The sequence below is a fragment of the Hemitrygon akajei genome, chromosome 2 (assembly GCF_048418815.1).
Source record: "Hemitrygon akajei chromosome 2, sHemAka1.3, whole genome shotgun sequence".
Classification (NCBI taxonomy): domain Eukaryota; kingdom Metazoa; phylum Chordata; class Chondrichthyes; order Myliobatiformes; family Dasyatidae; genus Hemitrygon; species Hemitrygon akajei.
The window spans coordinates 191,304,680-191,319,347 of record NC_133125.1 but is presented as its reverse complement, the minus strand read 5'-3'; the positions used below and the strand labels follow the sequence as shown (position 1 = coordinate 191,319,347).

Here is a 14,668-nt window from a genome sequence, read left to right as displayed (position 1 = left end):
TACATGGTCAGCACAACATTGTGAGCTGAAGGGCCTGTAATGTGCTGTAGATTTCTATGTTCTTTAGCAGATATTAATCCAAACAAGATCCAGTCATAAATTATGATTGTAAATGTAAATACGTTCAGGAAGCTTGCAATAAGCCTTCAGTTTCTTTTTGTGAAAATTGCAAGCAGTAAATTGAAGTTACAAGTACAGGCTGCTCTACAGAGCAATAAATTGAATATGCATCAGCCATACATTAAAACGGGGGTTCCCAATCTTTTTTATGCCATTAATGGAATAGTCCATAAAAGGCAAGTTGCGTTAAAACAACAGGCTTATGCTAAAGGCCCTGCATCAACTATGTGCTATTGTGTAAGTGTCCCAGTATCTGAGCATTTTCAGAGGTGTCTCCCACTGTCGAGATGCCATTCAAGGGAAGTAAAATGATGTCATTGTAACTATTGCAACCATATTGAATCTCCTTCTGTTACCATTGATCTTAAAGGTATAAAAATATGATGTAATTTAAATTTGTGAACCTCCACCAAGAGTGCTCCCAGAATTATGCCTGCTTGGTGTAACAAATAAAGACTTCTATATCACCATCTCCAGTGCTTCTCCAGTGACTTTGATCACAAACACAAAATGTAGGGGCTCACCCGGGATATGTCCGTGACCCACTGTGTGACCGATGATTTAAGCAATATAAAGGGGAGGGGCAAGTATATTTAAGAGTAGCGCCCACGCTTAGACCTTCAGGTGAATGATCACAAAATAACAAAGAACACAGTGGAGAGCTGAACTGTATGTATAAAGTGTGGTGCAGGTGAGTTTGCATGCAAGCTTGCGTAAGAGACTGGTTATAAGACAGTTCTATATGGCTTGGTGAAATGGCCACCAGTTGCAAAAGGTGGTTACTGACTGTTCAGGGTGACAGAGGGGTGCTTGTATACTCGTGCAGGAGATTGTAGAGTAACATACTTGTTTGTGAGTATGTTTGTGTTTTTTAGAATAAGTTTGAAACTTCGGTAAGATAAGTTATCAATGCAAGGGACCTCACCAGGCATCATGAGGTCAGCAGCGCATAAGTGGAAGATTGTAGCATATATACCATGTGGTTTTAAGTATTTCCTGTTAATTTTTATACATCCCTTAAATTTTGCTTAGTATGGAAATTAGTGTGGCGATAGTTGACTGAGAGGTTATACCCAGGTTTATCTGTGGGGAGGGCACCGATGGAGATCAGACAATGACAGGTTGAGAACCCTGATAACCCAAGACAACCCTTGACCCTGATCACTACCATTCACTTGGACTTTCAGAAGGCTTTAGACAAGGTACCCCATGAGAGGTTAATAATCAAATTCCAGGAGGTAGTGATTCAGGGTAATGTGTGCAAATGGGTGCAGAATTGGCCCACAGACAGAGAACAATGAGTTACGGTGAGAGGATCATTCTCACACCTAGAAGATGTTAAAAGTGGGGTTCAGTAGGGAGCAATTTTGGGGGCTACTGCTGTTTTTATTTTACATTAATAATTTGGATAAGCAAATAAAAGATAAACTAGTAAAGTTTGCCAATGACATGAAATTAGCAGGGTGGGCAGTCAGGCAGAAGAATCAATACAGTTAGATGCGGGCAGATCATCACTTACATAAATGTAGTTTTTTACTGAGGCAGTACAGTGCTAAACATAAAATTACTACAGTACTGTATATAATTGAATAAATGACTGATGAAATTTAATTTAAGTGTAATGTATTACATATAAGGAATAGAAATATTAGCTATAAATATACGATGGGTGGTCTAGAGTTAGAAGGTGAACTGCATGAGAAACGCTTGAGCAGATTGCAAGTAGGATGGCTGAAGGTGTTGCAGAGAGTGTTGCATACATGAAATTTGACAAGGTCTTTGTCAAATAAAAGTGCAGAAGGTCTTTGACAAGGTGCCACACCTTGACTGGTTGGCTGCCAGTGGACTACTTGTGTTCCACAGGGGTCGGTGTTGGGACCGCTTCATTTTATGCTGTATATCAATAATTTAGATGATGGAGTAGATGGCTTTTTGCCAAGTTTGCAGATGATACAAAGATTAGTGGAGGGGCAGGTAGTGTTGAGGAAACAGGTAGGATGCAGAAGGACTTAGACAGATTCGGAAAACGGGCAAGAAAATGGTAAATTAAATACAATGTTGGAAAATGCATGGTCATGAACTTTGGTAGTAGAAATAAATGTGAGGACTATTTTCTAAACAGGGAGAAAATCCAGGAATCTGAGCTGCAGCGGGACTTGGGAGTCCTTCTGCAGAACACCCTGAAGGTTAACTTGCTGACTGAGTCAGTGGTGAGGAAGGCAAATGCATGTTAGCATTCATTTCAAGGGGTCTAGAATACAAGAGCAGGGATGTGATGCTGAGGCTTTATAAGGTACTGGTGAGGTCTCACCTTGAGTACTGTGAACAATTTTGTGCTCCTTATCTTAGAAAAGATGTGCTGGCATTGGAGAGGGTCCCAGAGGAGGTTCACAAGGATGATTCCAGGAATGTTGGGTTATTGTACAAGGAACGTTTGATGGCTCTGGGTCTGTAGTCACTGGATTGGGGGGGGGGGGGGGTCTCATTGAAACCTTTCAAATGTTGAAAGGCCTAAGAGTAGATGTGGAAAGGATGTTTCCCATGGTGGGAGATTCTAGGAAAAGAGGGCACACCCTCAGGATAGAGGGGCGCCTTTCAAAACAGAGATGCGGAGAAATTTCTTCAGCCAAAGGGTGGTGAATTTGTGGAATTCGTTGCCACATGCAGCTGTGGAGGCCAGGTCATTGGGTGTATTTAAGGCAAAGATTTATAGGCTCTTTTTGACATGGCATCAAATGCTACGGGGAGAAGGCTGGGAACTGGGGTTGAGGAGGAGATAGAAATAAAGGACCAGCCATGATTGAATGGAAGAGCAGACTGAATGGGCCAAATTACACAATATTAGAGGGGTACAGAAAGGGCAAATGCAAGCAGGTTTTCCCACAGAGCTTGGGTGGGACTACAATCAGAGGTCAGGGGTTAAGGGTGAAATGTTTAAGTGGAACACAAGGGGAACTTCTTCATTCAGAGGGTGGTGAGAGTGTGGAGTAAGCTGCCAGCACACATGCTGGGTCTAAAAAAAATGTAACATTTAAGAGAATTTTGGATAGGTAGAGCAACGACAGGGGCATGGAGGGCTATGGATGACAATGCTTCCTTTGAATTGCATGTCAATGCCATGGTCCGGGTGCAGGTCAATGGGACTGGGCAGATTAACGGTTTAGCTCAGAATAACGGGCTGAATTGCGTAAGGTCATGTAGGTGACCCATCCGAGGTATCTGAACACGCAGAGGAGTTTCCCACTGTCGATATGCAGTTCAAAGGAAGCATTGTCAACCCAAAGTATTGAAGCAAATGATATCGTTGCAACTATTGAAACTGTATTGAATCACCTTCTGTTATGAATCGAAGTGAGATGTGATCTATTTTGTGTTTGTGAGCCTTTACCGAGAGTGTCTGCTTATTGTGATGAGTGAAGTCTTATGTATCACCAGCTTCAGTGTCTCTCCAGTGACCTTGAACGCACACAACAGGCACTGCAGCAAAGGGCCAATGCTGCCTTGTTCTGTGTTCCTGAGTTCTCTGTTCTGTGAACCTCAGGATGAGGTCCCACCTCCCACCCCTCCCTCTCACTCCATCCAAGGGTTTTAGTCGTGTTTGAGATTGGACCTGCGGATAATCGTCACTCGATAGTGTTTGATTCTCATTAGTTTCCTCTCCATGCACTGTAGATTGGGGAGTACCCCTCTCTCCTCTGGTAGGAACTTAAAGTCCTTCAGGAGGTACGCTAGGAAAAGGAAGAGCTCGATACGGGCGAAGGGTTCACCCAGGCATGACCTTGCGCCCATGCCGAAGGAGATCACGTTCTGTATTGCCTTCTCTGCCTCGGGCACATCCAAGAAACGGTCTGTACAAAAACAAAGATCAGAGCACACTCAACACGTTGTCCCTTGGCTGACTAATTCCCAACCTACTTGTTCCCTTGTTGGAAACTCAGCTTTGTAACTCGGGCTGAAATGGGTTGGTTTAATCAATGTGTGAAGATCAAATACAACTGCTAAAGAGATCAGTAGCATAGCATTCAGCGTGGCACTATTACAGTGTCAACGAGCCAGGTTCAATTCCCTCCATCGTCCGTAAGCAGTCTGTACATTCTCCCCATGACTGCATGAGTTTCTTCCAGGTGCTCCAGTCTCCTCCGGTTCCAAAGACGAACAGTTTTCGTTAGTAAGTTATAATCATCTATGTTGGTGCTGGAAGCATGGCAAACCTCGCAGGCTGCCCCCAGCAAATCCTCAGACTGCGCTGGTTGTTGATGCAAAACGCCACAATTCACTGTAAGTCTCAATCTGACAAATGAAGGTAAATTTTAAAATCTCTTTTAAAATGCAGGAATATGTGCCTAAATTTGATCATCTAAGGTAATATTAAACAGGAGAATGGGGATCTGCTCCAGCACAGATTTCTATGTTTCTGTCAGTTGGTCTGAAATCCATCTGTTCCATCCCAGTCCAGAGAGGGGCCAATACCTCATATTCCTTCAAGATAGCCTCTAACCTCAATTTATCCAACTTCTGGTAATCCACACACCCGCCCTCCCCCCACCACTTCCCTTCTTCAATACCCCACTCAGGCCTCTTACCTCCCCCTGGGGCCCTTCTTCCTTCCCTTTTTCTCATGGTCCACTCTCCTCTCCTATCAGATTCCTTCTTCTCCAGCCCTTTCCTGTAATGAGCTTTTTTGGGTTTGTGGTAGGAGACAGAAAGCATTGGGCTCTGAGGTTTTAAGATTGTCTGAATCGGTTATTTGGTGTTTAATGAAATATATTAATCATTTAGAGTTCCTTGTGTTTCTTCTCGAGCCACTTGCTCTTTGCATTGTGATTTCCTGGTGTTTTCAGTTTAAACTTGTTACGTTTATTTTGGTAGGCTCTGGGATTCTGTGTTACTTGTATTATTTAAGCAGATGCCCAGTGAGTGCTAATCGCGGAGTCCTAGTTTTGAGAATGTTATGTCTCATGGTATCGCTCATCTGAGCCACTGATGAAGTCTTTGGAATAAACTCTGGTTGCCGACTCTACAATAGAGTCTTTCTTCCTCCACACTTGGGTTCTGACATTGCTAATGCACCTCAAGACACTTCATATTTTTGCTCTATCACCTCCCAGATTCAAACCCATCCCATCCCATCCCATCCCCACCAACCTAGCTACAGTTATCACCTTCTAGCTCGTCCTCCATCTCCTCCTTTGCCTTCCCCCTTCCTTTCCAGTCCTGATGAATGGTCTTGGCCCGAAACATCGACTGTTTATTCCTCTCCATAGATGCTGCCTGTCCTGCTGAGTCCCTCCAGCATTTGAGTGTGTTGACATGGACAGACAATTGTTAATGCCACTGAATTCTATTGGGTAGTCTGCATCCATTGATCTGATCTGACTTCTATCCAGTCAGTTCCAAATCATCATTCAGGGAGTAACACAGGATGGAACAGAGCCCTTCTCCATTCTGTCCATCACTCAGCTCATCCCATTTGCCTAGTTTGGCCCATAGGGTTATTGTATGAAGAACGTCTGGCAGCTCTTGGGATGTATTCCCTGGAGTTCAGAAGAATGAAGGGCGATCTCATAGAAACATTCTGAATGCTAAAAGGCCTGAACAGATTAGATATGGCAAAGTTATTTCCCATGGTAGGGGAGTCTAGGACAAGGGGGCATGACTTTGGGATTGAAGGACATCCATTTACTTTAGTCAGTGGGTGGTAAATCTGTGGAATTTGTGGCCACAAGCAGCTGTGGAGGCCAAGTCACTGGGTGCATTTAAGGCAGAAATAGATAGGTTCTTGATTATCCAGGGTATGGGGAGAAGGCAGGTGAGTGGGGATGACTGGAAGAATTGGATCAGCCAATAATTGAATGGGGGAACAGACTCGATGGGCCGAATAGCCTACTTCTGCTCCTATACCTTATGGTCTGACTCAGACAACTCCAACATGGCCACTAGCCCATGGGGACACCTTCAATGGGTGAAGCCTCAGTAAGTTGGCATCTGTCATTAAGGACTTCCATTACCAGGATCTGCGACCATTAAGGTCCAGGAGCCTGAAGACTCTCATTCGACGTCTCAGGAAAAGCTTCTTCCCCACCACCATCAGATTGTTGAATGGACAATGAACCCCGTATTCTTTTTTTTTTGTTCTGTTGCACTATCTTTTGTTTAATTAACTAGTAGGAAGTTTTATGTCTTTGCACTGTATTGCTATCGCAAAGCAAATCTCACGTCATATACATGGATGATTCTGATTGTGATTGTGATTACCTGGTCTGAAGTGGGTCGGCTCACTCCATTTGCTCTCGTCGTAATTTGACCCGAACAGGTTTGTGATGACATGGGTCCCACTGGGGATGAAGTAACCCGCAACACTAGAAAGGCAGAAGTGGAAATACACTGAGCAATCACAGGTATTCAGCAAGAGGCAACGTTCACCAGCCACCCAGGCTTAGGACAATTTACCATTCAGTGAAACCATGAGGCAAGAAGATTGATTCATTGTGTCATGGAAGACTACAGCATAGAACAGGCCCTTCAGCCCATCTAGTCCATGTCCAACTGTTATTCTGTCTAGTCCCATCGACCTACCCTTAACTGTTACAATCAAATCCTCATCTTCCTCTGGCAGCTCGCTCCACACTCACACCACCCTCTGAGTGAAGCAATTCCTCCTCATGTTCCCCTTAAATATTTCACCTTTCACCTTTAACCCATGACCTCTAGTTCTAGTCTCACCCAAGCTGAATGGGTGCATTGCATTTACCCTATCTATACCCCTCATAATTTTGTGCACCTCTGCCAAATCTCCCCTATTCTGCTGTGCTCCAGGGAATTCAATATTCACCTACAACTCAGGCCTTAAATCCCAGCAATACCCATGTAGATTTTCTCCGTGCTTGTTCAAACTTGTTTACATCTTTTTTGTAGTTCGGTGACCACAATGATACACAATACATCAAATTATGTCTCACTAACATCTTTCGGACACTACGGGAGGATGGATTCACCAGAGGATAGAGTCCCAATTACTCTCCCCATATCAATCCATGGGAGTGTGTTCCAAGTCTGGGGCTTCCCCCTACCCTGGCGACTGAGCACCAGTGGGCTTGGAATGCCCTTCATAGGAGGCCAGGGTACCCCACAAATGAAGACGGGTGGGTGCGTTTGAGCTGTAGGTATGGGCCTGGGCCCCTACCTGCTGTTGCTGGTTGTTCGATGCGGCAGGGACAAAGGTACAATGGGTCGCAGACGCAGGACCTCAGCGATCGTGGCCATCAGGAGCGGCAGCTTCTTGCGGTCAGCATATTCGGGGTAACGGTCCTCACCGACTCTGGAACAGATCTCCTGGTAAATCTGGTCCTGGATCTGGGCAGGTAATGGAAAGGGAGCCTCATGAATGGCTCTGAGGTCGCTGAGAGATGTCGAGGACAGTGAACGAGGAGATGGCGCACTTGGAGAGTGGGGCGGAGACAGGCGCTGCTGCACGGAGGGGACAAAGGGAGAGAGTCCCAAAGATGGTGGGAACCAAATCCTCTTCTATCCCCCGGTCACCGGGGGGTGGGGGGGGGTGGTGGCGGAAGTGGGGATGGAAGTGAGATTGATGAAGATACACAGGGGGGTCAGGGAGAGACTAACACGGCTGAACGAGGATGAGGCATTTGGAGGGTTTTGAAGGAGGCTGAAGGGAGTGGTGGGGAGAGACTGATGCTTTCGGATGGGTGGGATGGGGGGAGAGACTGACACTGTTGGACGGGAGGGGTGGGGGAGAGGTAGCAATGGGAGACAAAGAAATGACAGATGAACTTAATGGGTACTTTGCATCTGTCTTCACTGTGGCAGACACTAGCCTTGTATCAGAGGTCTGTGAGTGTCAGGGAGCAGGAGTGAGTGCCATTGCTATTACAAAGGAAAAAGTGCTTGGCAAACTCAAGTGTCGGTGCGAGCAGCGGAGCGGGAGTAAGGAGTGCTCGTGATCGACATACGACTGGAGATCGGAGGATCAGCCGTTGTAGGTAGGCCGAGACCCTCGGACCTACCTGGAAAATACCTGAGGAGGAAGGTAAAGCTGCGCAAGTGCGGGTGACGTCAGTGACGAGCGCGAGCTTTAAAAAGCGACCCACTTTCAGGAGCGGGCAGCGGAGTGCGCAGGAGCAGAGTGCTGGGCTTTGGCTCAGCGGGCTTCGGCAAGAAGCCTGCTTTTCATTTATTCTGACTAATCTGGGATCAGGTAATGGGGGAGACAGTTAGAGCAGTGGTGTGCTCCGTATGCAGTGTGTGGGAGGTCAGGGTCAACACAGTTGTCCCTGATGACCACACCTGCAATAGGTGCATCCAGCTGCAGCTCCTATCAGACCGAGTTAGGGAATTGGAGCAGGAGCTGGATGAACTACGGATCATTCGGGAGGCAGAGGCAGAGATAGATAAGAGTTAACGGGAGGTAGTCACACCGAAAAGACAGGAGGTAGGCAAATGGGTGACAGTCAAGAGAGGCAGGGGGAGCAGACAGAGAGAGAAGAGCACCCCTGTGGCTGTTCCCATCAACAATAAGTATACCGTTTTGGATACTGTTGGTGGGGATGACCTACGAGGAACAAGCTGCAGTGGTCCTGTCTCTGGCACTGAGGTTGGACCCTCGACTAGGAAGGGGAGGAGGGAAGAGAAGAGAGCGGTAGTGATAGGGGATTCTATAGTCAGGGGGGCGGATAGGAGATTTTGTGGGGAAGATCGGGAGTCTCGGATGGTATGTTGCTTCCCTGGTGCCGGGGTCCGAGACATCTCAGATCGGGTCCAGGTTATTCTCAAGAGGGAGGGCAAGAATTCAGATGTTGTGGTCCATGTAGGGACCAATGACGTGGGTAGGATGTGAGGGGGTCCTGCGTAGGGAGTTCAGGGAGTTAGGTGCGAAGCTGAAGAGCAGGACCTCCAGGGTAACAATCTCAGGATTGCTACCTGTGCCACGTGCGAGTGAGGCAAGGAACAGGAGGATTATAAAGATTAATACGTGGCTGAGAGGATGGTGCAGGAGGGAGGGCTTCAGGTTTGTGGATAATTGGGCCTTGTTCCAGGGAAGGTGGGATCTGTTCCAAAGGGACGGTTTACACCTGAACTGGAGCGGTACTAACATTCTTGCAGGGAAGTTTGCTAGAGCTTCTTGGGGGGGTTTAAACTAAATTTGCAGGGGGCGGGGATCCAGAATGTGAGAGAGGATAGCGAGAGGATGAATAAAGGACAGGTGGGGACTACACGGTTCCGGAATATTAAGTGTGTAGTAGAGAAAGGTGAGGCAGAACAAGTGATAAGGAGGACTCGTGTACAGAGGGATGGTCTGATGGAACATGGAGTTAAATGTGTTGCAAGAATAAGTAAATGTAGGAAGGACAACAAAATTCTAGGGGCGTATAGCCCGATGGGAGTTCGGGGAGCTGGGTTAAGCACAAAAGGCAGCGATTCAAACAGAGATAGGAGAAATGCGTTAAAAATTCTATATCTGAATGCACGGTGTCAGAAATAAGGCGGATGAGCTTGAAGCTCAGGTGCGAATGGGTAACTATGATGTTGTTGGGATAACGGAGACATGGCTGCAGGGAGATCAGACCTGGGAAATGAATGTACAAGGGTATACGTGCTATCGTAGGGACAGAAATGTGGGCAGAGGGGGTGGGGTGGCCCTGTTGGTGAGGAATGAGATTCAGTCCTTTGCAAGGGGGGATATAGGGTCAGGAGAAGTAGAGTCTGTGTGGATAGAACTGAGGAACAGTAAGGGCAAAAGGACCCAAATGGGTGTTGTCTACAGGCCACCAAACAGTAGCATGGATATTGGGTGCAAGTTGAATAGGGAGTTAACATTGGCATGTGGCAAAGGTAACGTCGCAGTAGTTATGGGGGATTTCAACATGCAGGTGAACTGGGAGAATCAGGTTGGTGCTGGACCACAGAATAGGGAGTTTGTAGAGTGCCTACGGGATGCATTCTTGGAACAGCTTGTACGAGAGCCGACCAGGGACAAGACTATTCTGGATTTAGTGTTATGCAATGAACAGGATTTGATAAGCGATCTCGCAGTAAAGGAGCCATTAGGAGGTAGTGATCACAATATGATAAGCTTTTATCTGCAATTTGAGAAGGATAAGGGCAGCTCGGAGGTCTCAGTGTTGCAGATGAACAGGGGAAACTATGGAGCCATGAGGGAGGAGCTGGCCAAAGTTGACTGGACGGATAGCCTAGCAGAAAAGACAGTGGAACAGCAATGGCAGGTATTCTTGGGAATAACGCACAAGGTGCAAAATCAGTTCATCCCCCAGAGAAGGAAGGATTCAAAGGGGGGAAAGGGGCCTCAGTGGTTGACAAAGGAAGTCAGAGACTGCATAGCATTAAAAAAAAAGGAAATATGACAGAGCTAAGGTGAGTGGGAGGACAGATGATTGGGAAGTTTTTAAGGAACAACAGAACTTAACTAAAAAGACAATACGGGGAGAAAAAATGAGGTACAAACGCAAGCTAGCCAGGAATATAAAGGAAGATAGCAAAAGCTTTTTTAGGTATGTGAAGAGTAAGAAGATAGTTAAGAACAATGTTGGGCCCTTGAAGAATGAATTGGGTGAAATTGTTATGGGAAACAGAGAAATGGCAGAAGAATTTAATGAGTACTTTAGATCTGTTTTCACTAAGGAAGACACAAGCAATCTCCCAGATGTATGGATGGGCCAAGGACATAGGGTAACAGAGGAAATGAAACAGATTGACATTCGGAAGGAAACGGTGATGAGAAGACTGATGGGACTGAAGGCTGACAAATCCCCAGGTCCAGATGGTCTGCACCCTAGGATACTAAAGGAGGTGGCTCTGGAAATTGCGGATGCATTGGTAATCATTTTCCAATGTTCCTTAGATTCAGGATCAGTTCCTGAGGATTGGAGAATGGCTAATGTTATCCCACTTTTTAAGAAAGGAGGGAGGGAGAAAACAGAGCACTATCGACCTGTCAGCCTGACATCGGTGGTGGGGAAGATGCTAGAGTCCATTATTAAGGATGAAATAGTGGCATATCTAGATAGCAGTGATGGGATTGGGCCGAGCCAGCATGGATTTACCAAGGGTAAATCATGCTTGACTAATCTGTTGGAGTTTTTCGAGGATGTAACCAAGAAGTTGGACGGGGGAGATCCAGTGGATGTGGTGTACCTCGATTTTCAGAAGGCATTTGATAAGGTCCCACATAGAAGATTGGTGGGTAAAATCAAAGCTCAGGGCATCGGGGGGAAGGCATTGACATGGATAGAAAACTGGTTGGCAGATAGAAAACAAAGGGTAGCGGTGAATGGGTGTTTCTCGGAATGGCAGGTGGTGACTAGTGGGGTGCTACAGGGCTCGGTATTGGGACCACAGCTGTTTACCATTTACGTTAACGATTTGGATGAAGGCATAGAAAATAACATCAGCAAATTTGCTGATGATACTAAGCTGGGTGGCAGTGTGACATGATGAGGATGTTAGGAGAATTCAGGGTGACTTGGATAGGCTGGGTGAGTGGGCAGATACTTGGCAGATGGCGTTTAATGTGAATAAGTGTGAGGTTATCCACTTTGGGAGTAAGAACAGGAAGGCAGATTATTATCTGAACGGTGTAGAGTTGGGTAAGGGAGTAATACAAAGAGATCTCAGAGTCCTTGTTCATCAGTCACTGAAGGTGAATGAGCAAGTGCAGCAGGCAGTCAAGAAGGCTAATGGAATGTTGGCCTTTATTACAAAGGGAATTGAGTACAAGAGCAAGGAAATCCTCTTGCATTTGTACAGGGCCCTGGTGAGACCACACCTGGAGTATTGTGTACAGTTTTGGTCTCCAGGGTTAAGGAAGGACATCCTGGCTGTAGAGGAAGTGCAGCGTAGATTCACGAGGTTAATTCCTGGGATGTCTGGACTGTCTTACGCAGAGAGGTTAGAGAGACTGGGCTTGTACACGCTGGAATTAAGGAGATTGAGAGGGGATCTGATTGAAACATATAAGATTATTAAGGGATTGGACAAGATAGAGGCAGGAAATATGTTCCAGATGCTGGGAGAGTCCAGTACCAGAGGGCATGGTTTGAGAATAAGGGGTAGGTCATTTAGGACAGAGTTAAGGAAAAACTTCTTTTCCCAGAGGGTTGTGGGGGTGTGGAATGCACTGCCTCGGAAGGTAGTGGAGGCAAATTCTCTGGATGCTTTCAAGAAGGAGCTAGATAGGTATCTTATGGATAGGGGAATCAAGGGATATGGGGACAAGGCAGGAACCGGGTATTGATAAGGAATTGATCAGCCATGATCTCAAAATGGCGGTGCAGGTTCGAAGGGCCGAATGGTCTACTTCTGCACCTATTGTCTATTGTCTATTGTCTTGAAACCTGTTGGTCATGATCTTTCTGAAATCACTTGATTCTGGCACGGTCCCAGAGGACAGGAAGATTGCAAATGGCACTCCATCTTTAAGAAGGGAGGAAGGCAAAAGAAAGGAAATTATAGTCCAATTAGCCTAACTCAGTGGTTGGGAAAGTTTTGGAGTCTATTATGAAGGATGAGGTTTCCAGGTACTTGGAAACTTATGATAATATAAGTCAAAGTCAGCATGGTTTCCATAAAGGCAAAACTTGCCTAACAAATCTGTAAAGTTCTTTGAGGAAGTAGCAAACAGGGGCGGACAAAGGAGAGACAGTGCATGTCATTTTCTTGGACTTCCAGAAGTCATTTAATAAGATGCCACACATGAGACCGCTCAACAAGATAAAATCCTACAGTGTTACAGAAAAAATACTGGCGTGGATAGAGGAATGGCTGACAGGCAGGAGGCAGAGAGTGGGAATAAAAGGGGCCTTTTCTGGTTGGCTGCCAGTACCTAGTGGTGCTCCTCAAGGGTCAGTATTGGGACCACTGCTTTTCACATGGTTCGTCGGTGATTTAGATAATGGAATTGAGGGCTTTGTGGAAAAGTTTGCGGGTGATAGAAAGATAGATGGAGGTAGTAGTACTGAGGAAGCAATGTGATTGCAGCAGAACTTAGACAAATTGGAAGGATGGGTAAAAGAAGTGGCAGATGGAATACAGTGTTGGGAAATGTATTGACAATGCATTTTGGTAAAAGGAACAATAGTGCGGACTATTATCTAACTGGGGAAAAGTGTCAAACATCAGAGGTGCAAAGGGACTTAGGAGTCTTCGTGTAAGACTCCCAGAAGGTTAACTTACAGGTTGAGTCTATGGTAAAGAAGGCCAATGCAATATTGGCATCTATTTCAAGGGGAATAGAGTATAAAAACAAGCATTGAGCCTTTTTAAGACACTAGTCAGGCTACACGGAGTATTGTCAACAGCTCTGGGACACATCTCAGAAAGCATGTGTTGTCATTGGAGAGAGTCTAGAGGAGGTTACAAGGATGATTCTGGGAATGAAGGGGTTAACATATGAGTATTTAGCAGCTTTGGGCCTGTACTCACTGGGATTTAGAAGAATGCGGGGGATCTCATTGAAACCTACCAAATGTTGAACAGACTAGATAAGGTGGATGTGGAGAGAATGTTTCCTATGGTGGGGGGTTATCCAGAAATAGAGGGCACAGCCACAAAATTGAGGGGCGACCTTTCAGAACAGAGGCACTGAGGAATTTTTTTAGCCACTGAGTAGTAAATCTGTGGAATGCTCTGTCACTGACTTTGGTGGAGGCCAAGTCCATAGGTATACTTAATGCAGAAATTGATTGTTTCCTGATTGGTCAGGGCATCAAAGGATGTGGCAAGAAGCCAGGTGTACGAGGTTGAGTGAGATCCGGGATCAACCATGATGACTCGATGGGCTGAATGGCCTAATTCTGCTCCTATGTCTTATGGGTGGGGGGGATGAAGAGACTGATGTTCGGCAGGAGGAGTGGAGGCGAGACTGACAAGGTTAAGTGGGTCTGGTGGGGGAAGAGACAGGCTCGGCCGGGGGAGAGACTGCCATTTGACCAGAGGGGTAGGGGAGACACTGACACTTTTAGATAGGCGGGGTAGAGGAGAGACTGACAGGTTGGATGGGAGATAGTGAGGGAGAGACTGTCATTGGACAGGAGTGGTAGGGGGGAGCCTGATGCGGTTAGATGGGAGGGTGGAGCAGAGAGTGATTCTGTTGGATGGGAGATGTGGGGGAGAGACTAACATGTTTTGAAGGGAGGGCTGGAAGAGGGACTGACAAGATGGATGGGAGGATTGGGGAAGACACTAATGCAGTTTGATAGGGGTTAGAGACAGGCTGACACGGTTGGATGTTTGGAGAAATTGGCACAGTGGATGGGAGATGGGAGGGGTGGGGGGACTAATATTGTTGAATGTAGTATGGTGGTGTTGGAGAGACTGTCAATAATGGTTGATGGATGTTACTGGTGGTGACACGGTGGGATGGGAGGGTTTGGGAGACTGGTGCTGTTGGAGTAGGGATGGTGTAGGTTGGACTGACATGGTTGGATAAAGGGGTGGTGGTGTTGAGGAAACTGACAGTTGGATGAAGGGGTGTTGTTGCGGAGACAGACACTGTTGGATGAAGGGGTGGTGTTAG

General features: G+C 46.3%; 1 protein-coding gene across 1 annotated transcript in view; it reads right to left on the bottom strand.

Moving 5' to 3' along the window:
• Positions 1-3,708: 3,708 nt before the first annotated feature.
• Positions 3,709-14,668, bottom strand: part of cyp21a2 (cytochrome P450, family 21, subfamily A, polypeptide 2) — a 45,568-nt gene continuing 34,608 nt past the window's right edge. Inside the window, exons 8-10 of the mRNA XM_073036575.1 lie at positions 7,304-7,473; positions 6,376-6,479; positions 3,709-3,968 (exon numbers count right to left, since the gene is read on the bottom strand). Of these exons, the coding sequence (XP_072892676.1) occupies positions 3,709-3,968; positions 6,376-6,479; positions 7,304-7,473 (534 nt within the window). The remainder of the gene's footprint in view (positions 3,969-6,375; positions 6,480-7,303; positions 7,474-14,668) is intronic.